Source organism: Phycodurus eques, chromosome 4 (genome assembly GCF_024500275.1).
Source record: "Phycodurus eques isolate BA_2022a chromosome 4, UOR_Pequ_1.1, whole genome shotgun sequence".
Taxonomy (NCBI): Eukaryota; Metazoa; Chordata; class Actinopteri; order Syngnathiformes; family Syngnathidae; genus Phycodurus; species Phycodurus eques.
In genome coordinates, this window is record NC_084528.1 from 12,668,901 (window position 1) to 12,696,455 (window position 27,555).

Genomic DNA, 27,555 nt, shown 5'->3' on the forward strand with positions numbered 1-27,555 from the left:
GGTAACAGGTTGCAGCCGACGCACACGCACACAATGAACTTCTTTCAGCGTCAATTTCCCACGCTTTCGTGCGTGTTTTCAGATGCAAGTGCGTGAAAAGATACCCAACGTTCACCTAGGAAAGGAACACAAGTGACGCGGACGAGCAGGGAAGCGAGGCAAGAGTACGAGGTAACTTTTTTTTTGTGTGTGTGGGAACTCATTGTCAAGACAGCTAAAGCAGACTGAGCTGTCAAGACGAGACACTTCGACTCCTTATTCTTTTCTCCAAGTCGTTTACTTTAATCATTTATAACCAGTAGAGTCATTTCAAAGTCAACAAGTCATTTTCGTGTGGTATCCATAACGCCATTTAAATTGTTAGAAAAGGGAGTACGCGTTCGAACTCGTTTCTGGTTAAATTCCTCTGTCACGTCAGTTCACGTGTGCAATATATATTTGCGTGTAGCTTATTTTAATTGTGTCAAAATATTTTTTTTTCTTATGAAGAAAACAAATATCTGGAAGGAGGGAGGAATTAGCTAGCAGCTCACCTGTGGTCTTTGGGGCATTTGAGGGAGAAAAATAACACTTACCCATAAACAACTTACCTATTTACACCTCTGGGACAGACATTTTATAGTTGTTTCCCTCATAATCAATATTGTACTCTAAATTAAATCACTGCACCCCTGACCTCCACTACGATTGACTATTTGAAGTGTGGGGGGGGGGAAATTGTGGCATGATTGTATTTAATATTTCTGGACATGGTGATATGAGTCCCAACGTTTATCAGCAGGTGTTGAAGTGGTCAAGTAGGCAGATTGTCTCATAAATATGGGAGACACGTGTGGAATGTGAGCAAAAGGAGTGTGTGCGTGTGTTTATGTGCTCCTAAAATGGTGTCATTTTGGTTACACTGAAGCTTCTCTTTGTTTGTGCCAATGAATGTGTTTGGCTTTTAAAAAGATGAATAAATGGCTGTTTGTTGTGGACAACAAAAGGGAGAGAGGCGGGTTTGTTTCAGCGAGTGGCTGTTACCGGCATACAAGTGCTTTTTAGTCACCAGTTAACATGAAATTGTGGATCCATTCTAATCACTGTTGTATCAATCTGATCACTATATTTGTGAAAGTGTGTCCTTCCAACCTTCTTTCCGCCCTCATAGCAGGTGACTCATCGTGACATTTGCCACAAAACAATGCTGTGGTTTTGCTTCGCTCCACACCTTTTTTTAATAACACAATCATATTTTCCCCCATCTTATACACGGAAGAATGTGTGAGAATTCAGTTGGAGAGTGGCTGGTTCAGTAAGCGTCAAAGGATCAACTTTTTTTCTTTTTATTTATCTTGCCTTTAGTAGCATTTTTGCACAACACCTACCTCTAATGATTCACTGCCATCTCGAACAATGTCAGCACAGTGTGGAATGTCTGTGTACCTCACAGGACCCCAGTTCAGTGAGCATCACAAGCTTAAGACCAAATGTGTTTGGCTTTTTCTTTGTATTTTTGGCAACACTTATTCCAAGAGAGGTACCAGCTTCAACCTAAGAAGAATATGCACCAGACATTTTGTGACGTAATCTCCCTTTTTCACCATATGATACCTACCCTAATGCACGTGTCAAACACAAGGCCCGGGGCCACATCCGACCCACCGCATCATGTTATATCGCCCGCAAAAGCAAATCATTTGCGTCAGCTCACGTGATTCTTGCTAAAATCTTTACCAAAATTTAAAATTGTCATATGTAATAAATAATACATAAATACACGATATGTTGCAAGCTTATTTTGGTTACCAAACTCCTTTTGATAGTAATAGTTGAACAAGCCATTATCCTTCACTTCTAATTTCAAAACTACTTATCCCTCAATTTGTTGTGTGTATGTAAAACTATAATGAGGCAATGAAACATTTATTTCATGGTTGAACAGTCATAACTTTAAAACTGCTTTAGTGTAGGCTAGTGAATAGACTATGGCACTTTCTGGATCACGTACTAATACGGGTTATGTTGCCGCTGTCGTAATACCGGAATTCCTTCTTAACCAAGGACCCCCTGTACTATTTTGGTACAAGCTCAAAGTGGGTTTCCAGTGTGCTGAGTTGATAGCCTATGGGGGATGGAAACAACAGGTTTTTGCTAATTGGTCATCATCATAATTTTTGTGGATACACACATGGGCTAGAAATGACAAAAATAAACCTGCATGCTAATGTTAGCTTTATGTGTCTTCGCTCTGGACGCTGCTGAGTTAAACTCCTCAATCTCCACTTTGCTGCAGCGCTCCATTTGAAGGCGGAATGCTAGAGGTGGCGGCATTTACTCGCCAGAAGATCAGACTGCAGGATTTTAGCCCCGATATTGGCACCATTAGCTATCGCGGGCCATTTCCTAGATCGAGCCTGACATATTTTGTCGGGAACAGCAAAACTTCTCTTAGTGTGACATAATCCATGACCAATGATTTGGCCCTACGATGCCAAAATAAAAAGTCTAGCATGTTTGCTATATATATTTTTGGGGATATTTTGCATGTAGTGTGACATATCAACGACAACTCTGCAACAGCGCGGCTTGATGTTGACCAATAGCATGCATCGCCTCCCGTGCTTGCCGTTGTCAACATTTATTCACGAGCACAAACCAATGTTTACCGAACCTTTAGAGCATGATTGGACAGAACGCCATCATGTTTACATACAAACGTTAATGCTAGTGTTAGCTTGCTAGCCCACATAATGTTTTATTACCTGCTTGTGAGCCGTATCGTATTAAATGTACATGAACATACCTCAAGCAATCCTTGAATGGATAGCCCAAAACATCACCTCCCGAGCACCCGGTGACGCCGATTATTATGGTTTTTCCTCTTTTTGATTTTTTATTATTTTTTTTCTTTCTCTCCCCCAACATTGCTGCAGCGATCCATTGTTTGATAATGACTTGTTGTTGCCGCCATGGTAACGATTGTATCCGGTTGCGTTGAAAGGTGGCATGTTTTTTGGTCACCCTTCCCCGACAGTGTTTGATTTAATAAGATAAAGCCCAGTGATCGTAAAAGACCGGCTAAGCTGTTATGGGAATACATTTCGTGTAGTGTTGCCACTGTCTGACTGAGATACGGCAAGATTTGATGGCAGTAGCCTGACATAGTGCAATCGTGAAAAAGACAAAATTTTGGATCATGTCAGAATTTTGTGTTTATGAAACAGTACTTGACATGTCAATGTGGGCATCTCAGTTCAGTTTTTCAATTCTGAAAACTCATTCATTTCATTTGAGTTGACCTCATTGTTGGAGCGTGATTGTTTATATGTACCATAAAAATTGTTATAAAACAATCTGCAGATGAGCTTTAGGAATGAAAACTGAAAATGTGGAAAGACCCTGTGTTGTAATGAGAGAACCCACGTAAGAAGGGGGAGTGAACACAGGAGGGGAGGTGAGGGATCTCTTGTTTTGACATTCTCAGAATTACTGCCCTTGTTTTCTGCCCCACATCAGCTGGACAATAGGGTGGGTCCCCGCTCGCCCTTGCTGCTTCTCCTCAATGACATACAGTAGATTGGATGATGAGCACTTGAGGAGATATGAAGTGTCATCACTGCATTTAAGCTTTTAACACTTACTCTAACATAAAAGGACCATCATGGCCCCTGATCAGCAGCTCACAGTCTGTCTTCTGATGTATCTTTAGTCAGTTGGTCAGCTTTTGTTCGACCTTGCTGCAAAGACAGACCGGCTGCAGAATTTGCGCTCTGCTGCACAAACGCGATGCGACGGAGCTTCCTCTGCAGCTCCCACAGGGCGGAAAAGAAATCGACTAACTGTGCACTAAATGTGATGATACAAAGGCACACCACAACCACTTTCATATTCTCAAAGGTCTTTCGTGCATTTTCTCCAATTTTGTCTTTCTCTAAGGTTATGCAGTGTTAGCACGAGCAGTTTTTACTTTTATAATTGTACACCATGGATATGTTTAGTTGTACTGCTTTCTCTAAGGCTGTAATTTCACTCCAGCTCTCAAATTCATTTTTTTGTGTGGTATTTACAACCCCAATTCCAATGAATTTGGGACGTTGTGTTAAACATAAATAAAAACAGAATACAATGATTTTCTAATCATGTTCAACCTATATTTAATTGAATACAATACAAAGACAAAATATTTAATGTTCAAACTGATAAACTTTATTGTTTTTAGCAAATAATCATTAACTTAGAATTTTATGGCTGCAACACGTTCCAAAAAAGCTGAGACAGAGTCATGTTTACCACTGTGTTACATCACCTTTTAACAAAATTCAATAAACGTTTGGGAACTGAAGACACTAATTGTTGAAGCTTTGTAGGTGGAATTCGTTCCCATTCTTGCTTGATGTACAGCTTCAGCTGTTCAACAGTCCGGGGTCTCCGCTGTTGTATTTTACGCTTCATAATGCGCCACACATTTTCAATGGGAGACAGGTCTGGACAGCAGACAGGCCAGTCTAGTACCCGCACTCTTTTACTACGAAGCCACGCTGTTGTAACACGTCCAGAATGTGGTTTGGCATTGTCTTGCTGAAATAACCAGGGGTGTCCATGAAAAAGACGTTGCTTGGATGGGAGCATATGTTTCTCCAAAACCTGTATGTACCTTTCAGCATTAATGGTGCCTTCACAGATGTGTAAGTTGCCCATCCCATTGGCACTAACACAGCGCCATACCATCACAGATGCTGGCTTTTGAACTTTGCGTCCATGACAGTCCGGATGGTTCTTTTCCTCTTTGGCCCGGAGGACATGACGTCCACAATTTCCAAAAACTATTTGAAATGTGGACTCGTCGGACCACAGAACACTTTTCCACTTTTCATCAGTCAATCTTCGATGAGCTCGGGCCCAGAGAAGCCGGCGGCGTTTCTGGGTGTTGTTGAAAAATGGCTTTTGCTTTGCATCGTAGAGTTTCAAGTTGCACTTACGGTTGTAACGCCAAACTGTATTTACTGACATTGGTTTTCTGAAGTGTTCCTGCGTCCACATGGTGATATCCTTTACACATTGATGTCAGTTTTTGATGCAGTGCCGCCTGAGGGATTGAAGGTCACGGGCATTCAATGTTGGTTTTCGTCCTTGCCGCTCACATGCACTGATTTCTCCAGATTCTCTGAACCTTTTGATGATGATATCGACCATAGATGATGAAATCCCTAAATTCCTTGCAATTGTACGTTGAGTAACATTGTCCTTAAACTGTTCGACTATTTTCTCATGCACTTGTTCACAAAGAGGTGAACCTCACCCCATCTTTGCTTGTGAATGACTGAGCAATTCAGGGAAGCTCCTTTAATACCCAATCATGGCACCCACCTGTTCCCAATTAGCCTGTTCACCTGTGGGATGTTCCAAACGGGTGTTTGATGAGCATTCCTCAACTTTCTCAGTCTTTTTTGCCACCCGTCCCAGCTTTTTTGGAATGTGTTGCAGCCATAAAATTCAAAGTTAATGATTATTTGCTAAAAACAATAAAGTTTATCAGTTTGAACTTTAAATATCTTGTCTTTGTAGTGTATTCGTTTAAATATAGGTTGAACATTATTTGCAAATCATTGTATTCTGTTTTTATTTGTTTAACACAACCTCCAGAAGAGGTCAGAGGCGGCGGCAGACGAAGCGAATGCGTGTTCATTGTGCACAACTCCCGCAATCTAACTCTTGCTAGATGTGGGTCTGAACTTGGCATCGAAGGACACGACATCTAGCATACACCGTGAAATGGACCAATCAGAGTTTGTTTCCTTACTTCAGTAAGGGAAGAGGAGCGATCCAGTTAGGGGGTATGATTCCACTGAGGCTGTCATGGTGTGGTTGAAAAATATGCTTGGCTGGTGGGAAAAAAAAAAATTTCCCCCCCCCATCTACCGGCCACCTTGGGCAACAAGTCAACAAGTTAATTTCGGACACTGGTGCTTTTCCTCATTAGGGTTGCAGGTGAGCTGGAGTAGACTCCAGCTCACCTGCAACCCTAATGAGGAAAAGCTGTCTTTGAGCAAGCGGAAGGGTACAAGCTGGACTGGTTGCCAGCCAGCAAGTAGCAGGACACACACAGACAAACAACTATTCACACTGACATTCACACCTATGGACAATTTAGTACTCAATCAACCTAACGCATGTTTTTGGAATGTGGGAGGTAGCTGAAGTACCTGCAGAAAACGCAAGCACGGGGAAAACATGCATTGATTAAATGGTTTATTTTAACCGTAGTAGATCGAGGAGATTGTCAAATGCCCATTCCTAGTTGTGATGCATTTTGGTTCGCTTTTATCTCGTTTGTCCGTGTGGGGAAAAATCACAAACCTGGGATGAAATGATTCACAGCATTCATGTGAAAGCGCTGTTGGTGTTTTCGCCTCCATCATTCACATTCCAAATGTGGAAAGGTGTTTTTGTGTAAGCATTCTGTAGCGGACCGGTGTACGTGTGCAAAACAACGTGATGGTTACTTTTTGGTGTGACTTCAGTCTGTGAGGGGAGGAGTATTGGACACAGAAAACAACTTCTTCCACAGGCACTGATAAACCTATAAATCTAACTTTTATTTGCCTTGAAAGAAGAAGTGGAAGATAGTAACCAAAGAGGTCATAAGGGAGTGCTTTGATAGCATTTAGCCATATATTGTAACACAGGTAGGAGAACGCGCAACGTTTACCCAACATGAAACATGCACGATCAGTCAATGTAAGACTAGGCATGTGTGCATGACGACTTTGTGAATCTGCTAAGCTACACTCACATGTCATTAAGTACATTCATGCAAAGTGTGAGGAGATTCAAGGGAACTGAAAAGTGGTTAAATAAGCAACAGCGGCGAAAGTTTCCTTTGGTTATTTTCTGCAAAGGAAGTCTGAAGGCATAGATAGCTAAAGTATGTGGCCTGGTTGCTCTGCTCAGGCGAAAGTGATACATGGGTGTGTGCTTTCAGGTTAATCACTTATGAGGCGCACCGAGGACAAAGTCCACACAAGTGAGTGTTACTGTGTATGATCCTTGTATCTTTTAGCTGCTGTTTGTCAGGCCGAGTTTGGGACGTTTCACACTTATTGGCAGACAAGGTATTATTTATTTGATTTGCACATTTGAGGGATTTATTACCAAAGCTTCTCAACTCAAAATCTGAATGCAAAACGAGACGGTAGAAAGTGTGTTTTTATTGTTTACTTTTCAGCAACAATAAATCGCTTGCTTTCATATTACAGTCTAATGTCCAACACCTTCTATTTGGTTCAGATTATGAAATTGTGCGTATTGGGGTCCAATTTATGAGATCTGTGCATCGCCAATCGATTGCTATTCCTTACAGTCTCTTGATATCTGTTATAGGTAATTTGTAATTGAATTTGTCAAACTGAATCTGAAATAATCAAACGGAATGTGAGAATATATAATTCAAATTTTTTTTTTTTTGCCGATTAAAACAATTCTTACATTAACTTTCAAGTTTATTGGACTTCAGTTCTATAAAAATAACTTTTTCAAATTATGCTATTCAGATTCTGTTTTTAAATGCAACGTTTACAATTTAAAACATTCTAATTGTTTTTCAAATTCAGTTTTGTAATGCAAATATTCAAGTGTTGAAATTTAAATTAAAATAAAAATGATTCAAATTCAGTTCCTGCTGGCACATATTTCATCCCATACCAACTGTCCATCACAAAATTTTTACTAAGATTCTAAAAAGTATAATAAATTTATAGCCAAACAATAAAATATCCTATATTTTATGACAACTGATGAAGACATACCTCAAGTCGTGTTGCCAATGGTATCTAACATTTGTAACATTCGTGTGTAAAAAGAAGGTAGCCACTGTTCATGTTAAAATATAAAAACAAAACACTTTACCGTAACTCGAACAAGTATAGTGATGCCTTGAGATAAGAGTTTACTTTGTTCCATGACCGCGCTCGTAACCAGCAATGTCGGTAACTCATTACAAAGTCGCGCAAAAAAAAAAAAAAAAAAATGCCATTTTGAGTAAGGAGCAAAGTAACATGTTACTTTCATCAGGAAAGTAATTAGATTACAGTTCATTCTTCTCACCAACAATAGTGACTCAGTTAGTTAGTTAGCATCATCATCTCTCACAAAGTACTACATTGTAGCTGGTGATTCGAACAAACGGCAGTCCAGCTGTGCAGAAGCATTTAACCGAGACCGCTTTATTTTATTTATTTATTTTTAACACAATGCACAGTGACGGTGCAGTGCCATAAAAGTGCAAAGAAATGCACGATTTCACTTTCGCCACACTGTTTTTATTTTCCGTAGTAAAAAGTGTATTTGGTTGTTGTTAACTTTTTATTTACACATTAATACAGTTTAACTGGCGTGTTAATTAATTATTCATATCAAAGTGCGTAGTCATAAATCAGTCATGGAGGGTAAGGACTGATTCAATGAAGGTCAATCCATCCATCCATTTTCTGAGCCGCTTCTCCTCACTCGGGTCGCGGGCGTGCTGGAGCCTATCCCAGCTATCATCGGGCAGGAGGCGGGGTACACCCTGAACTGGTTCCCAGCCAATCGCAGGGCAAATACAAACAAACAACCATTCGCACTCACATTCACACCTACGGGCAGTTTTAGAGTTGTCAATTAACCTACCATGCATGTTTTTGGGATGTGGGAGGAAACCGGAGTGCCTGGAGAAAACCCACGCAGGCACGGCAAGAACATGCAAACTCCACACAGGCGGGACCGGGGATTGAACCCCAGACCTCAGAACTGTGAGGCAGACTCTTTAACCAGTTGGCCGCCGGACTTACAATACTTGGCTTAATTAATATTTACAATGAAAAGTGTGAACTTTCAACTTTGTCTGTAGTCCGGACTGTGAGCTGTTTTAACGCGCTGGACGGCTGACGTCACGTAGTACTGTAATTTCTCGTGTATAATGTGCACCCATGTATAATACGCACTCCCCAAAGTTGACCCCAAAATTCTGGAAAACCCTTCTACCAATGTATAGTGCATTTTTACAATGCATGATTTTGCTTCTACCCATATGATCAAAACATGAAGTAATCTCTGTATTTTGTTAGTTTTTTTTGAAATAATTATTCTGAAGTTCAGCACTTTAATCTTTTTTTTTTTTAAATTTACTTTCTTATTTTGAAGTTCACAGCCCAACTTTTATTTAGTAAATTAGAAAACACACAGTTGTACTCATATGTTTGATTACCCAGGCAGAATTTGTAAGATGTGTATAATTCTTAAAGGAAAACATGAAGGACCAGGTGAAACACATTTAATTTAATTTTAATGGAATTCAAATTTAAAAGGTCAAGTGTTTCATTATAAATTACGGTATATGTGGGGAAACCCTGAATCGATCATGATAGTAATAGTATTAGCAAGTCTGTAACTTCTGGTGTTCTTTTTTTTTTTTTTTCTTCTCATGCTCTTAACATCTGAAAAAGATGAGTTAATGCCCTGATGCTTGCTAAAATGAGCTCCAACTACATCATGCACAACCACAGTTCGAACTATGAATGTTTGTGTGACTTCAGAAGCCCATTTTCTCCCAAAAATATGAGCTAAATTCTGAACTGTACAATTTCGAGCTTTCGAGTGCATGATCCTTTTATTTAGACATTTTCTCCCATTGTATGTGAATAAGAAAATCAATTAAGCAATTCAACTTTCTAGTAATCCTATTTATCTTCAGTGAAGACTTCACATCTTACAGTATTTCCTGCTCTCTCTCCAGTGTTAACAGCATGAACACATCATCCTCCGGTCGGAGGACGCCAGTGGACCACGGTGTTCAGATCCGCTTCATCAATGACCTTCATGACTTCCAAGGAGGGCAGTCTGGGTCTCAAGCCAAGTCCCAGACCTCCTCCAAGTATGGTGTGGCGGTCCATGTGCAGGGCATCGCGGGACAGCCGTACGTTGTCCTTAAAGACGGCAAGAAGGGGGACTCTTATGGAGTTCAGCTCAGGACTCAGTATAATTCTGGCTACAGTAGCCTCCCCCGCAGGAGGGAGAAGGGCGAGCCAGCAATGCAGGGGGCAGATGATGGAGGCGTGCTACGTCGGGCCCAATCCCATGGATCACTTCTGGACAGAGATGGGGAGGGAGAAGCTGGCAATGAGGAGTTTCATCTATCTAGACCTCCAGGGGATGGAAAATCCGGCAGCTATGGCAACCTGGACAGCGGGCTGGGTGTACGAGGGGAAAGAGAGCCGGTTCACAATATGGGGGATGGTTCATATAAGGCAAAATTGAACGGTTCAGTGGGTTCACTGAGTGAGAGGCGGCACTTCTCTAGCCTGGATCAGCAGGCGCATGGTGTCAACCACCCTGTAAACAGGTTTGACGACAGAAGGTTTGGACGTCAACAGCGAGGCATATCACCTTCCCAGGATGCTCAGGGTGCGCACCCTCACGCCACCGACAACCGTTACACCTCGCCCTCATCTTCAACACACAGCAGCCCGGGATGCGGCCAGAAAGCTTCCCCCAACACTACTGCACACTCAGCTCATCGGCAGACTTCAACGGGCAGATATGTTACCATGGAGACAGAGCCTCAAGTGAGACTTCTTGGGGGACTGGACTTCTCAGTCAGTGCCTAACTCCCCATTTCATGAGTAGTTTTCTCCTCTATGTCTTAAGGTTACCCCAGACCTTTTGCTGGACCAGAGTGCAGAGATGAGCAGAGAGGAGGAGCAGATCATGCAGACCATATACAGCATCCTCAGAGAAGGGTATGCACCTTCATCATCTCGTATAAATGATCATATTCATGCACCAAAGTGATCTTGCGCTGTAACAAAAGTACCGTATATCTGTCCTGCCTTCCTTCCTTTCTACCTTCATTCATTCCTTCCTTCCTTACTTCTCCATCCCTTCCTTCTCTCCACCCAGCCATCCATCTTTCCTTCAATCCATCCTTCATCAACCATCCTCCAAACTTCATCCTTCCATCCCTCCACCCTTTCATCTTTCAATCCTTCCATCCACCCATCATTCAAACCTTCATCCCTTCCTCAGTTCTTCCCTCCCTCCATCCTTCCTTCCATCGTTCATTCCTTCCATCATGCATCCTATCTTCCTTGAGTTTTTTCTCATATATTTTTCTTTCATTCTTTCTTTTTCTTTCTATGTCCATTTGTGCGTGTCTGTCTATCTTTTTTTCCTTTTTTTATCTCTCTCTCACTAGCTCTCTGTCATTTTTTTATTTTGTTAATCCTGTGCATCCCAACTATATGAAATGAAGTTCAGTGCTATTATTGGCTGAATTTGGTTGTCTTGGTAATTTTTTAGCAGTCATTTTGTTAATTGGCTTTTATTAATAAGGTATTTTCCTAAATATAAAGTGTCTTGTTCTTTCTGTTGCTCATTTTCTTTCTCTCTTTCTTCCTCAGGACCAATGAAAGTGATGTTGCCATCAAGCACAAAGTCAAGATCATCTGTCAGAGGCTTCAGAACCTTCAGGTCTGTTCTTAAGATATGTTAGACTAGTCTTTTATGCTTGCTTGTTTATTTATTTATTTATTTTTTATTTTTTATTTTTTATTTTTTATTTTTACATTGCTTAAAGAGTTAACACGTCCTCACACATTCATCTTCACCAGCACAAAGAAGCGCCCTTGGACTTGTTGAGAGAAAAGAGGGATCTTGAGAGGAAGGTGGCAGAGCTGCAGAGTGCCTTGCAAGAGGACCGAAGGGTAGGTGTAGTGCACACACTCCAAGGCACTCATGCAGATCTTCTTGAAAACAAAACACCAGGTCTTAAAGCAATGACGACGTGAGTGGGGTTCCACCTCAACTGTTTATGCCTTTTTAACAATCAGGAGGGCTTGGGATACTGTAGAGTGTGCTTCAAATTAATCCTCGGATTAATCCTTTAAATCCTCTGCTAGTCAGAGGTACACACACACAAAGAATATAACTTCAGTAATGGCTCATTACATATTGTTTTAAGGAAATTGGGGGGTTCTTAATCTCGAATAGCCCATAAGAACTTAATCCCTGTTGCATATTGATCTTTGGGCAATGGCCAACATCTTTAGCATTTCCTACAGGTTCATTGTTTACACTTCGAAGCCATCTTGGTCCAATGGTCCAGTGCTCTCATTAATTTTATCATCTGCGCTTGTGTGCAGGGGTCCCTTATCCGCTCTGAAAAAACTTTGAAAGTTGCGCTGGACTCCTGCTTGGATGCAAATCTGCAATTGGAGGAAACGCTGGCTCGGAAGAAGAAAGAACTCAATGATACTCAGTCTGAGTGAGGAACATAATATTCACACACACACACATTCATGCAAAGAGGTGGTGAGGGAGGGTACCATAGCCTGTGGGTACTACTTTACAATGACTGATACCACATTGTGTTGCGATAGACATCTTGACAACACCGCAGACATGGGATCTGTAAAGATACTGTGTATTGTGGAGTTAAAATAAAAAGTGCTGCTCTACTTTATGCAGCAGAGAGGGAATTTGAGATAATGTGATCTACCCTTAAGTTAATGAGACAGTAATACTGTATGGAATACAGTGGAACCACAAGTTACAAATTTAATGTTCCGTGACCCTGTTTGCAAACTGAAAGATTAACAAATCAAGGGAATATTTACTATTAAAAGAAATGGAAAGCATTTATTTTTTTCCAGCGCCAGAACAAGGTGATATTTACCTAATTTTTCTGGGTGTGTGGTGAAAACACACTTTATTGTGACGAAATAAGGGTTTGCTTGCAAATCACTGTACACCCACACCTGCTCGGCGCCTCTCACCGTGGGCAACTCCAGAGTGGAAGAGAGTCCAACCCCTCTCAAGAGGACTGGTACCAGAGCCCAAGCAGTGTGTGGAGGTGAGTCCGACTATATCTCGTCTGAACTTCTCGACCTCACACACCAGCTCCGGCTCCTTCCCTGCCAGAGAGGTGACATTCCACGTCCCTAGAGCCAGCTTCTGTAGCCGGGGATGGGCTCGCCAAGGTCCCCGCCTTCGGCCACCGCCCAGCTCGCACTGCACCCGACCCCTATGGCCCCTCCCACAGGTGGTGAGCGCATGGGAAGGGGAACTCACATTACACTTTCGGGCTGTGGCCATGGGTGCAGGCCCGGCCACCAGGTGCTCGCCTTCGCGCCCCACCTCATGGCCTGGCTCCAGAGGGGGGGCCCGGTGACCCGCGTCCGGGCAAGGGAAACCTCGATCCACTTATGCTTTTCATCATAGGAGTCTTTTAGCCGTGCTTTGTCTGGTCCCTCACCTAGGACCTGTTTGCCATGGGTTGACCCTACCAGGGGCGTGAAGCCCCAAACAACTTAGCTCTTAGGATCATTGGGACACACAAACCCCTCCACCACGATAAGGTGACGGCTTCCAGGAGTGGTAATTTAATTAATTGATTAGATATTCTGCATATGAGCATCCTATAACCTCTAATATTCATAATTTTAGGGTAGGAACATCTAAAAAATGCCCTTGCACCCAATAAATGCCAGATGGACACCTGCTACTCTCAATTCACTTTTGCTTTGCTGAAGACATTTTGTGGATGTTATGGATAGATGTACTTTTCATTAAAAAAAAAAAGGCCATAAAAATCTTAACCTTTCATTATTTGCAGTATTATGATACATATGTTTTTATATTTTATTAGTAGTCATTATTTGTGGGGGGATTATAGATATAAGAGTTCTCCCCTAATTAACACCTGATATTCTCTGTAGTTCAGTAAATAAACACTGCATAAAGTCACCAATCCTGGTTTGAATGTGATGAATCGGTCATCATATAAAAAAACATGTTCCCTTGCAGACTGACTCAGCTGCGTATAGAAAGAGAGAATGCCGAGGCTCGTGCCAGAGAGATGGAGGACCAGTTGGCCGAGCTCCAAGATGAACTGAGAAGAGAAAATGGCAGCAGGAAGGTACAACAACACTCGCATCAAGGTGCAGCTTACCCTGGCGAGAGATTTTCAGATGTAACATCTCTCGGGGGTGTCTGCAGGATGTGGCGACTCTGGAGGCTGAGCTGATGGAGGTCTGTCGCCTGAAGCAGAAGCTGGAGGAGACGCTGCGGCAGCGGGAGAGGGAACTGACAGCGCTGAAGGGAGCGCTGAAGGATGAGGTGGCCACGCATGACAAGGAGATTGAGGCCCTTCGAGAACAGTATAGCGTCGACATGGAGAAACTGAGGAGCAGCATGGAGCAGGTGTCTCAGGTACACGTGTACGCGCATGCACGTACGTACGCATGCACGTACGTACGCATGCACGCACGTACACATGCACGCACGTACGCATGCACGCACGCACAGACACACAGGAACTAAATGAAGTCATAATCAAGATATTAGGGCTGGGTTAATTATTAATTAATTTTTTAGGATTTTTAAAATTAATTAATTAATTTTTTGCAGCTTCTATATTTCAAAGTACATCCCCACTGATAGGCATTGCTTCCACAAACAACATGGATGTGAACAGAGAGGAGCTAGCTTACAACAGCACAGTCATTGTTACCCTCCCAAAAAAAAGATAATTTTCCAAATCTACTTGTGCTGATTTTTCAAAAACTAGCGAGTTTAATTCCCACTAAGACACAGCGGAGTCATTTACCCATTGTTTTCTTTATGACACGAAAGGAGCCCAGTACAAGTCAATCGCAACTTGAATCGCGCTGAACATTACCAAAAGCTTGGAGCCCGTTTATATGTTGCAAAAGCAGTGATTTATTGACATGTTACGGTATATCCTTCCAAGCTGCAAATATTTTTCCTATGTCGCCGTTCAGCTGCATGGCCATGTAGAATGGTGGATCTGTATTCCTTTTGAACTGGAACAGTTTTGCCGTGCAACAGGAGAGTTTGAAATAGTTCCTCTACTTATTTTTTAATCATCCGGATGTTTATTGAAAATACAGCTGTACAGAAAAGGGTTGTAGGGGATAGACCGAGGGACAGAACGGACAAGGGGAATAGGGGTGTGAACCACAGCAGAACAATAGTTAGTCTAGATCAGCCTCCCAATGAAAAGAAAGCACTCTTAGCCACAACCTATATATATATATATATATATATATATATATATAAAACCTGTATGCTTTGTACAAAAAAACTGTTGCATTTATGTGCCAATGGAACTTATTAGTGAATGAACGCCATATCACATACATGTAGTTGCTGTGCCAGCACATCGCGGAAGGCACCCCCCACCCTCAAGTGGGGTCCAAGTCAGCAAGTCCATCGCCTGGGGGACCCAGCCAGGGGGATGCCACCCACTCCCCAGGACCCAGGCCAGTCACCCAGCCTGACCGAAGCACCCCAACTAGTCCCAAAAGGAGGAGCAAGGGTACCGGACCAACGCGCCCCACGCAATGACGGGCGAGGGTGCCAGGAGAGGAAGGGGAGGACGCTGCGGGCCTCGACTGGCTTGAAGACCACAGAGAAAAGGGGGGCTTCCCCCCACCACCATCAACCCCCAACCCAGCGGCCAGAAGAGGGCACAGGAGGTGGGCCTGTCCAAGACGGGAGGCGCCGACACTCTACCAGAGGCCCCAAAGTCATCTGGGGACCCCACACAGCCCAAGTAAGAGAGGGGTGACGACTATGGCAAAGTGCCCCAAGGAAAGGAAAGTGGAGGACACAGGCCCAGGGTGCAGCAGCATGGCCCCCAGCCTGCCCCCTGGAGACCAGGATGAGGCCCCTGGAGTGGGGCCAGCGCGCCTTGCCTCACCTGAACAACTTTACATTAAAAAATACCTTGAAAGAGCTTCAACAAGTGATATATAGACCATCTGAGCCATGCAGTTTGCCCACTCATTTTATGATCTTAATTTGTTAAACATTTAAAAGCCAAATTCATTAAGGATCATGCTTGCATTGCAAAAGAGATGTCTTGAGAGGGGAGAGAGGAAATGCTTGATTTTTAATTATCTGTAAAGAAAAAAAACTTTTTCTATTATTTCGGTGGAAGTTGATGCACGCCGCATGGGAAACTGGTATAAGGAGAAATAAAGTAAATTAGGTTGTCATTTTTTTTTCTGTCAGCGAAGGTGAAAAAATCAATTGAAATCAGAAATAGAATTTCTGTGGGGGGAAAAAACAGCCCAATAAAAAAATCCATTTTATTTTATCACCCAGGTGTACAACAGCGCGTTGGACTTTTAACTCACACTCAGGTTCTCTCATCTGTACCTGAATTGTTAGGACTGTCATGCAATTTTCTCCTGTCTCTCAGTCTCACGTGGGGATCGAGGCTGAGCGCTTGCGCGTGAATTCATCAGTTCGCACTCTCCAGCAGCAGTTGGAGGACTGCAGGGATGAGAGCAGCCACTGGATGGAGCAGTTTCACAACACCAGGGATGAATTTCGCTCTACAAAGCAAGAGTAAGTTCAGAGACTTTACAGAGGTTTTGCTTGCTTTCAATATGTCTTCTGCATTCCCAAGAAAGGATTGTCACTTTCATTTATCATTCATTCATTGCATTCAAATTTATGTATCACGCTCTTCTTTCTTTCTACCTGCTCAATGTTTCTGCACCTCTTTGTCAGAGAGCCACCCAGCAATTATGAAACAGTGTGCGAGTTACTATTTGTATGTACAGTTTGTGTGTAGCTATGGAAATCTGTAGCTGTAGAATCAAGGCCCCTTCCAAAATTAAATCCATAATTTGTGTAAAATTATGGGTGCTCCTATCCTAAACAAAGACAAAACTTGTTTTTGCTCTCATTTTTCATGAGCTGAACCCAAAGATCTAAAACTTTTTCTGTATACACAAAAGGCCAATTTAGCTCAAATTTTGTTCATGAATCCAATTGTGTGCTAGTCAGCACTTCTCGTTTGCCGAGGTAATCGATCCACCTTACAGACGTGTCATATGAAGATGATTAGGTGGCATGATTACAGCACAGGTGTGGCTTAGCCTGCCCACAATAAAAAAGTCACTCTAAAATGTGCAGTTTTGCTGTATTGTACTGAGGTGGATGTATTTCCTTGGCAAAGGAGAAATGTTCACTAAAATAGATTTTCACTTAAGGAAAAAAAAAAAAGGAAAAAGAAAGTGTTGCATTTTTTTGGATTGTTTTTTCTTTTTTGTTTGTCCTGTTTAGCTGTTAGTTCAAGCAGAATGGAAAATCTGTATCCCTTTCGTGCCGGAACACTTTTGTGTCACAGTGGAGTTTTTAAGCTTCTGCTGTGGTATTATAATTGAGGTTTATAGAGAATCAGACTTGATTAGTCGAACAGAACAAAGTTTCTAGAAGGGAGAGCGAAACAAAGACAAAGCACTAATTGTAAACAGGAGAGAAGTAAATCATTACACTATCTACAGCAATTAAACTTTAAATACACAAACATTTGTTTATATTGTAGTTCAGTGTAATTGTTTGGGAGGGAAAAAAAACTTGTCCAAGACGAGCATTTTAACTGTTGCCTTTTAAAATTTTCAGTGTTTACTTTAAATGTTATCGACATGTTCTGTGGATGGTCTTGCATTTTAATGTGTTTAGCTTCAAAATTGCAGACAGACTTTATCTGTAAACATCCGTTCAGCGGAAACGGGGAATGTTAATTGTATATGTAGGGCTGCACGATATTGGAAGTAAAAGACATTGCATTTTTTTTTTAAACCAATAATACACGATCAGTGTTGGTAAAGTTCATTTCCTACGCGAACTAGTTAAAAGTTTAGTACATTGTTCCAAAAATGTAGTTCAGTTAATAGTTCATAATTCAGCATTTTGAACTAAGTTCACCGGTCCAAAAACTAACTAATAATTCATAGTGCTTTTTTTTGTTTTTTTATGTTGATGACGGGCTATTACCCTCAAAATACTGGCATTTCATTTCATCATTGTTGGCACCCACTCCGTCCACACTAGTAGCCAGCTGCACCTTTCACCCTACAAAGGAAAACTTGTTGCTTGAAGGGTGTTTCTTTTCTTCTTTAAATGCAGAATTAAAACAATAACATGACTTTTGTCATTAATGTGCAAACGAAAACACGCAACACAGTATAACTATATTAGCAAAATATGTGACTGATTTTGTTCATTACCTCAATGTTTTACCATTATCGAATTTAATCCACAGCCGCTAATCAGACACATTGTCATACATAAAAATATGTGCTCAAATTTAAGACTCCTGCAAACCCGACTGGAGAAAGAGGAGAATGAGGAGGAGCTGAAAGAGCTCCAGGAAAAAATGAACGCAATGAAACAGAAGATGCCGGACCCCAACCACGCACAGACTTTAAAGCAGGTGCACGAGTGCGCTCACAAATGCTGAGGATTACAGAAATGATCTAAACAGAGCAGTTTAAACATGGTGTTGGTCATGATTTTGTATAGGAGCTTGAGCGACTCAGTGCTGATCTGCAGAAGGCAAAATCAGAGGTGGAGAAGCAGAGGACGGAATTTGACAAAAAGGTGATGGAGACCATCTCTGTGAAAAAAGCTCATCAGGAGCAAGAGGCAGAACTAAAATACGAGATTGATCGGCTAAAGAACCAGTTGCAGAGGGCCAGAGATGACTTTGCCAAGGCCCAGGAGAAAAACAAAAAGGTTAGTTGCTAAAATTAAACCTAAATGACTGGCTGCATGCTTGTATATACACACATACAGTACAAGATCAGCGGTTATTCTGTCCCATAGCTCCCAGACCCAGCCACCGTCTCTGAACTGGAGCAGAAGCTCAGGGAAGCACAAATTGAAGCCAGCCACCTCAAAGAAAAATTGCAATCAGCTGAAGAGGAGCTGGAGGCCAGTAAATCCCATTTGAGTAGATCTCAGGTGGACCTGAAGTCTTTTGAAGATGCCCAGAAGGAACAGACTGAGTCCAACATTCGTCTGAAAGATAAATTGTCTCGGTTAGAGGTAAGATTTTGTCCCTCTCAAAGCCTAAAATCAGTTAGAATGATAGTGCTAAACTGGACTGTGATGTCTTCAGGCTCAACTGCTGACCAGCAATGCGGAGAACTCAGAGGCCGAGCTTGCCCTCCACACCGAGCTGAGAGGCCTGAGATCTGAGCTGGATGAGACAAAGCGAAAAGCTTCACGCCTGACACAGGAGCACCGGGAACTCAGTCAGCGTGTAGAGGATGCTGAGAAAGAAAAGGAGGTGGTCAAACAGACCCTCAACCAGAAGGAGGAGCTCAGACAACAGCAGGAGAGAGCTCTGGAGAAAATCAACAAGGAGGTAGGAAAGAAGGAGGGGGTTCAGTGGGTGGGGCATCCATCCATCCATTTTCTACCGCTTATCCGAGGTCGGGTCGCGAGGGCAGTAGACGCCCAGACTTCCCTCTCCCCAGCCACTTCATCCAGCTCTTCCGGGGGGATCCCGAGGCGTTCCAAGTCCAGCTGGGAGACATCGTCTCTCCAGCGTGTCCTGGGTCGTGTCCGGTGTCTCCTCCCGGTGGGAGTGCCCGGAACACCTCACCTCATCTGCTCCTCTCGATGTGGTGGAGCAGCGGCTCTACCCTGAGATCCTCCCGGATGACTGAGCTTCTCACCCCATCTCTAAGGGAGAGCCCGGACACCCTGCGGAGGAAACTCATTTCGGCCGCTCGTATCCGGGATCTTGTTCTTTCGGTCACGACCCACAGCTCGTGACCATAGGTGAGTGTAGGAACATAGATCGACCGGTAAATTGAGAGCTTCGCCCTTTGGCTTAGCTCCTTCTTTACCACAACGGACCGATACAACGTCCACATCACTGCAGATGCTGCACCAATCCCCCTGTCGATCTCCTGTTCCATTCTTCCCTCACTCGTGAACAAGACCCCAAGATACTTGAACTCCTCCACTTGGGGCAGTATATCATCCCCGACCTGGAGAGGGCACGCCACCCGTTTATCGATTGAGGACCTGATTCTCATCCCAGCCGCTTCACACTCCGTCGCGAACTGCTCCAGTGAGAGTTGGAGATCAAAATATCAATATTGTTATATGTCATGATACAGCATTGATCCCCCAACTTCAAAAAATCAATGTTACTGTTGTCAGACTCTCCAAAACCCCTAAAAAACATGTTTAATGATTTCATGATAGTGTAATTTATCATCCAACCGCTCTAAAAATCAAAACAGGAATTAAATTACATTTTCAACAAAATAAATGTAGTTGGTTGAAGATTACAAATATTAAATTCTCCTCTTCCAAACTCAACATACCAAAACAACAAATAGAAAGCTCCACCAAATATTATTGTTATTATTTTTTTAATTAAACGTTTTACCACATGGCATAGTGATTAGTAAAGATTTTCTCTGGGTCCTACGGCCTCCTCCCACATTCCAAACTTGCATTTTATGTTAATTGAAGACTCTAAATTGTCATAGGTGTGAATAGTTATTTGTCCATACAGTATGTGCCTCTCGCCCAAAGTTGGCTGGGATAGGCTGCAGCTCAGCTGCAATTCTAATGAGGGACAAGCACTATAGAAAATGGATGAATGGAAGCTTTCCCAAAAACTTTGGTTTACTTAAACGTGCAAAGCGTTCATTTCTTCAATTGCATGGCTATTTTGATGTAATGTGTTTCATCTTCAAGTATATCAATCATCACCGTATTGTGATACTGTTGTTATTGGTAAAATACGTGATCGTAGCATGTTACGTTGAGATTCCCACTCCTACAGAGTGCTCTCTAGTAAACACACTGCATGAAAATAATCCCCTCTTTTTGTCCCTTTTTGTCCTCCCTCTTCCCTCTTGTCTCGCTGTCAGTTTGAGTCTCTCACCATGTCCTCAAGAGGTGAGGTGCAGACTCTCAAGGTTCAACTGGAGGAGCAGAGAGAGTGCGCACGCAAGGAAATGCATGAGGTGCAACGTCACGGTAGCGACGCTCAAACCGAACTGGACAGAAGTCAGACAAATCTGAGGCGACTGGAGGAGGAGGTGGGTGCCAAACACAGAGAGTCAAAGCGTGATGAACACTGAGTTTGGCGTGACCGTGCCTTATATGACTGTGACTCCGAGCAGCTGTCACGACAGAAGAAAGAGCTCTTGCTCACATGCGAGGAGAGGGACAACCACCAGCTAGATAAAGAGATGCTAACCAACAGACTGCGCCACCTCGAGGCAGAGAGTGAGGCGGGCAAGAACAGCCTCAACGAGAAGACCAGGGAGATTCGTATCCTGGAGGTAAAATATGTGCATCTGTTTGTCTGTGTGTTTGGGATGTGAGGGGAATGAAGCATGCAAGTGGAATAATAAAGAGGAAGTAAACAGTGCTAGTGGAATACGCCATAGGGGAGCCGAAAGCTAACATTTTCAGTGTCACTTAGCTGGAATACAAGAACACTACCTCGTGTATCATGTGACGATTTGTACTTAGAATCAGGAGGGTTCTTGCCGTGACATGGAACAAGGATGCCTAAAAAGGAATGATTGATTGTGACCGGTACAAGGAGTATCTCTTGACTTTTGCAAATGCCCAACACACGTTTGCTGAACGTGTGTTGGGCATAATTAAAAATCACTAGGATTTTTGCTTACATATTCCATCTATTTTCTATTGTATATACATATACTGTATATATCATATTAAAAAGAGTGGGGGGGGAAATGCTAATATTTCTGAATGGTTTATACAGTCCCTTAACAGAGAACACTTATTGTAAGGATATCAAAACTAAAACTCAGCACTTAATGGTGCAAAATAGGTCAAACATCAAGTTTACAGGTTGACGCCACACCTGCTGACAGTTCAACCTCAATTTTTGAGGCATGTTTACGCCCCAAAGTTTTGTAAGCCCTTTGGAGCAATATGTTTTATTTCTCCCTGGATGTTTAATAATGTGTTGAAAATTGGACCTGACAGAACACAGCACAGAGACTGAAAACTCCTTTTGTCGCTTGCTGGTTGCAGTCCATATTTAAAGAATGGACATTGTAGCGATGTGACCTCCTCTCTTTCAGGAAAAATTGAAGCACCTGGAGCTGGAGCTGGAGGAGGAGAGAAGCAGCGCGGAGATGCTGACAGAGCGCGTGTCCAGAAGCAGAGACCAGATTGACCAGCTGCGCTCGGAGCTCATGCAGGAGCGATCATCCAAACAGGACCTCGAGTTGGACAAGAACGCCATGGAGAGACATGTGCGTGCATTTTAAAAATCATTCATTCTTTGCATTTTATGTTATTAGACTTATTTGTGTGTGGCTGTGTCGCTACAGCTCAAGGAGTTGAGGGGTCGTGTCGCCGACATGGAGGGCCAGTCTCGCTCCTCAGCTGGGGCCACTCAGCTGGAGAGCAAAATCCAGGAGCTTGAGGAACGTCTCCGGACTGAGGACAGGTACTGGAGTTTTTTTTCTTGTGACATTTCCTTTCGTTTTTTTTTTTTTTTTTTTTTTTTTTTTGTGGTGATCAAAAACAGTTCAGCAATGAAAAAGGTTCCTTTGGGAAATCATGCAAATTGAATTAATCCTCCTAAAACATTTATTTAACTGTAGAAGCAACTGAACCTTCTAAAACATCACAATAACATACATGTTTTTTAAATGAAGGAAACTGGAGTACCCAGAGAAAATCTACACAAGCACACGGAGAACCAGCAAAGTCCACAATGGCTAGCTATCTATATTAAGATTTAGGAGTCCTCACTTCGAACAGCTTATTTGACTTTGGTTAGCACATTTTCAAAATGTAGGAAAAATTATGTACATTTTAGATTTTTTGTAAATGTTGATTCAATAGTTATTTAATTTTGTGTATATATGCAATTTTCGTGACTGCTTATAATTTTGCCCAAAAATGGTTTCCTAATTTTTTCTTCGTATGAACCAGATCTATACGGGTAGCAGCTTATTAAAACAGGACAATTGCAATGCTTAATATAAACATAAAATGAATATGGAACACAGTAGGGGTTCGCATGTTGACCTGGCCCTAGACAACTGTTCAATTTCTCATGTGGTCCCTTTGGAAAATGAATTACCCACCCCTGCTTTAGTCTGTATAGTGTATGATCATCTGTGTTTATCTATCCACTTCTAAAGGGAGAAGAATTCTCTTTTGGCATCCCAGCGCCGCCTTGAGAGGAAGCTTAAGGAGTTGAACATGATGCTGGACGAGGAGAGAGAAACACACACTGAACAGAAGGACCAGGTTAGCACATGCTCAACATATTTACTACCGAGACAGCGGGGACGCGCTCATCAGCTGTCCTTCCCCCCCCCCCCCCCGTTCCCCCTTGTGTTGCCTTGCAGCTTTCTCTAAAGGTGAAGGCTCTGAAGAGGCAGGTGGACGAGGGCGAAACTGAGTTAGAGAGGATCGACACGCTGAGGAGGAAGGCTCAGAGAGACATGGAAGAGCAGATTGAGCTCAAAGACGCCTTGCAGTCACGAGTCAACGCTTTGGAAACGGAACTCAAGTAAACCATACCATTTTTAAATACTACTTCCTTTTTCACTAACCTCAACAGACAATTAATTACGGGGTGTGTTGAACAGTACAAAACACAGCACCTCTTTGCATCAGAAGTAAAACCACACGTGAATTATTTCATCACCCAGGCATTCCGACGCCTTTAGTGTAGCACACACTCCTCACACACCTGGAAGACATTTTCAGTGTGTGTGATGCATTTCACATTTCACATGTCAGCACGTGCCAAAATAGTTACAGTACTCAGAAACCCTCAGGGGCCATTGCAGGCCTGACGTACTCATGCTCCATGTTTTACGTGGTATGGCCACCAGAGGGAGCCCTGTCAATTCCTTCATGAGAGTAGAAAGTGGAAACCCAAGAACCAAAACGACTAAAGAACATCCATCCTTCCATTTTCCGTACTGGTTAGGGTCACTGGTGAGCTGGAGTCTATCCCTAGTGACTTCGGTCGAGAGGCAGAGTACACCTTGGACTGGTTGCTAGCCAGTTGCAGGGACAGTTAGGCAAAGGGATATGTCCCCAAACACAATTCCCCCCTACACAGTAACTTCGTTCACACTTCACTATGCAATCAAGTCTGTGTCGCTTATCAGAGTCTACTCTGCGCATCCAACTAAACTCAATGGAGCTCTGCTTACCTTTTATCTCTGACATGATATCAGGGGCGTCACACCCATGGGAGATGTGGACGTGTGTGTGTATATATGTATTTTTTTGTTTTGTTTTTTTAATTATTGCTAGACCAATATATTTTTTTTTTCAGGGCTCATATCAATACCGATTATTAGTAGTCACGGCCTTTAACTGATAGTTGGTAAAAAGAAGACTATTGGCGTCAAAATTTTAAATAATAAAAACTCCAACACCTCATTTAAATTCCCTTAAGCACGTTTATTAAACATCCATCCATTTTCTGAGCCGCTTCTCCTCAATCAGGTCGCGGGAGTGCTGGAGCCTATCCCAGCTATCTTCGGGTAGGAGGCGGGGTACTCCCTGAACTGGTTGCCAGCCAATCGCAGGACACACACAAACAAACAACCAGAAAAAAACACTTCAGACGCTTCTGCTGCTAAGAAGTAACGGTACTTTTACTCCGTTACAATGATTTAAATGTCACTCGCTACTTTTATCAATCATTGCTTATTTATCAACTATTTCGTGTGCGAGACTATGATTTAGACTTCCGCATTGGCCACTGTTTGCCCTAATCTAATTTAAGCGCTAGTGAAATCATTTAAGTCTAATTCACCATTCAAACGACACAAGAAAGTCACATGACCTCACACGTCGTCTTCTATTGGGATTCTGGAGCATAGGTATTCACACTAGATAAGCCAGCCCGTCGTGCCTGAATGGCCACAATTTTGGGAAAGTCGTGGCAACGACGACATTTTAGACAAACAAAAACAACAGCTATCATGTATTGTAGTATTTGTCTGGCACCGTCTGCCCAAACGTGGCTATTTCAGCTCACTTATAACTTGAGAAAGCACCGTGCATTAAATTGCAAATGTTTTTATTTTTTCATTGTTTGTGCTATTCACTCAGTACTTGAGTAATTATTTCACTGTGTACTTTTTACTCTTACGCAAGTATTTTTTTGGAGGACTACTTTTTACTTTTACTTGAGTCACATTATTTGTAGTGTATTCAATTAAATATAGGGCCAACATGATTTGCAAATCATTGTATTCTGTTTTTATTTATATTTAACACAACGTCCCAACGTCATTGGAAATGGGGGTGGGTTGTACATAAAAAATTCACACACTAGGCTGTTCTACAAATTGTCAAAATATAACTAACTTTGATTCTTGCGTGTTGCAGAAGGAAAACCAAGGCCACCATGCGTCCCGCTTTGGATTCGTCCGCTTTCAGCTCGGACGATGATGACAGCATTTACGACTCGTCCACCATCACGTCCCTCCTTACCGAGGGCAACCTCCAGACCAGCTCCTGTTGAAAGTAGCATAGTAAACCTTTCAGACCGGTCAGCTGAGGCAATAATGGTACTGCAAATGCACTACAGAGCAGGAGGGAGTGTTATAAAGGTTAGTGGGTTGACCATTCACCTCATGGGAGTGAATTAAAGGAAGCCAAACTTCCTGTTTAAGGTGGTTTCCTTCACAGCATACGTGAGCAATATTTGGTACAGAAGTAGACTGAAAAATGAACAGTGAACTCTATTGCTGCTCCACTATTTCTATGTAGTTTTCCTCATTTAAATGCAAAATAAGGGCCCATGCTGCCCCTTTATTTATGCTTTACTTTTACTTAAAGTTCCAGAATACATGATGCCTTACAAAACAGATAATAATCATGATGATTTTTGTATGTTTTTATTTAACATTTCTAGTTTCTTAATTTTGTATTTAGTTTGAACAAATCAGCACTGAAGGACATTTGCTGCGCTGTATTGTTTATTTTTTATGTCTCTGAATCAAGTAAAGCGGGATATTAATAATAATGTACTGTATTTGGGTTGTCAATGTGTCACAATACTAGAATTGCTCATTGGGCAAATATTTCCCAATTTTAATCTTTTATATTGCCTTTAGTAAAAAAAGTCTTCATTCACTAAAAATGTCTTAGCATTTTTTTTCATAATTTAAGAGTGATGATTGTATTGACTTTTTGTTTTTGCATATTTGCAATAATTTGAAGGAGTGACACATCTACTTGCAGAACACGTTCCTCCACAAGGGACGTGGAAACTTTTTAGGAAGTGCTCACTGGGCACGCACAAATCATTCACTGTGAAAAATGTTGAAAGCATTAGCTAGGAAGATTCGGAATTTCTGGAACTAGCCTAAAAAAATGACTCCTAAAACAGTCTGGAATAGAAAATATACAAATTGAATGAAAGAACAAAACTACTTCAAACAAACCGGAAAAATGCATCAAAATCCAAATTATCCCACTGATATTGAAGAATTAAAACAAAAATTATAATGCACAATGCCAGTAATATACAGTCATTGCCATGGCAACCGCACATCATCACCTCTGGTGTTGTTTATAAAATTGGTGGACCAGCCGGGACCTCTTTGTTTTTATTCTGTGGAGCCAAGCCTAAGCTAGTCGCTATAAAAAAAAAAAAAAAAAAAAAACAGTTACGTTTTTTGTGCTCTTTCTGAAATGGCCTAAGATTCTACCTGTGCAGCAATTGGCGTCATAGTATGTTATAGAAATATATCTTGACAGAGAGACTTGCATCTTTATTAGTTGTGGAGGAGCTAAGTTTAGCCAGTGTTGTTAGTTGAATTTAAGGAGATTCTTCGCCACATATGCATGTAGATGTGCACTTCCAGTGCATTTTTTAAAATTTTTTTATCCAAGTGTATTTTCATGGTTAATGTATGATGAGTTTGAAATATTAAACTTTCAGTATCATGGTTTGTGCTATATTTACCGTTTAAACCATAGGCAATTATAAACATGTCAGGGGATGTCAATTACCCGTGGTTTTTTTGGTATTATTTTACTATTGCATCATCTTTATTGCTACCAAGCTGAGCAGTTTGGCATATGTGAAGCTGCTCAGACAGATCCACCTGATTTTCATAAAACTTTTTTTCAAACTCCAATTATGATTAACATATTTTTCCAGTCAGGTTCAAAGTCAACACACATGGGACGTAGAAGAGTAAAAGCAGTCTCTGTGGAGCGACATATTGTACTGGGTCAGGTGTTGATAACGATGTTATTACAGGGCATGTTTGTTATTGAGGTCTGAGGCCGCCGAAGGCTAAGCTATCAAATGTCACCCAGTGTTGACAGTTTCACTTTTCTAGTCGCCTCAACACTAAACTGTGATGTGACAAGGCTGCTTGTTGCTGAGTGTGTCTTTTTGCTTGTGTCACAAACATTTTTTCCAGCTTGTAAATCTTTGAGTCACATGTTCCACATGCTGATGTCTGCTTCCACACAGCTCAGTCATGAACCTCGACCTCAAAATCGACTGTTAGGCCTCAACGTTCTCAACAGGTGGGAAATGACAATGGTGTTATGGTTTCGAGCTTATTTTCACCAGTTAGTGATCCATTTGTCTCAAAGACAAAAAAAAAAAAAGTGTGCAGTAGATCCTACAAAGTGTAACACAGTCAGTTCAGTGACAGTGGTAAAAATAAATAAAATAGTTTTTCATTAAAAAAAATATATACT

The 27,555-nt window shown here is 42.0% G+C and overlaps 1 protein-coding gene across 2 annotated transcripts; it reads left to right on the forward strand.

The window, feature by feature from the left end:
- On the forward strand, positions 1–26,786 carry LOC133401246 (cingulin). Of its 2 annotated transcripts, none has more exons than XM_061673970.1 (20): positions 1–171; positions 9,755–10,583; positions 10,666–10,757; positions 11,418–11,487; positions 11,628–11,720; positions 12,159–12,280; positions 13,822–13,933; positions 14,014–14,226; positions 16,244–16,392; positions 18,148–18,268; positions 18,358–18,570; positions 18,661–18,882; positions 18,956–19,204; positions 20,733–20,903; positions 20,988–21,149; positions 21,927–22,100; positions 22,179–22,297; positions 23,001–23,109; positions 23,211–23,374; positions 25,219–26,786. In XM_061673970.1, exons 2-20 carry the CDS (start codon positions 9,765–9,767, stop codon positions 25,352–25,354), a joined length of 3,510 nt encoding a protein of 1,169 aa, XP_061529954.1. In that variant the 5' UTR covers positions 1–171; positions 9,755–9,764; the 3' UTR covers positions 25,355–26,786. The 2 variants fall into 2 exon arrangements, with proteins under 2 accessions (XP_061529954.1, XP_061529955.1); XM_061673971.1 differs by having other exon boundaries at positions 1–164.
- The last annotated feature ends 769 nt before the right edge of the window (positions 26,787–27,555 follow it).

Excerpts from the sequence above, each read along its gene's own strand:
- LOC133401246 (XM_061673970.1), top strand. The coding sequence starts at position 9,765 with ATGAACACATCATCCTCCGGTCGGAGGACGCCAGTGGACCACGGTGTT. Across the intron at positions 11,721-12,158 it reads CCTTGCAAGAGGACCGAAGG|GGGTCCCTTATCCGCTCTGA; the intron begins GTAGGTGTAGTG and ends GCTTGTGTGCAG. Across the intron at positions 22,298-23,000 it reads CGTCTCCGGACTGAGGACAG|GGAGAAGAATTCTCTTTTGG; the intron begins GTACTGGAGTTT and ends CCACTTCTAAAG.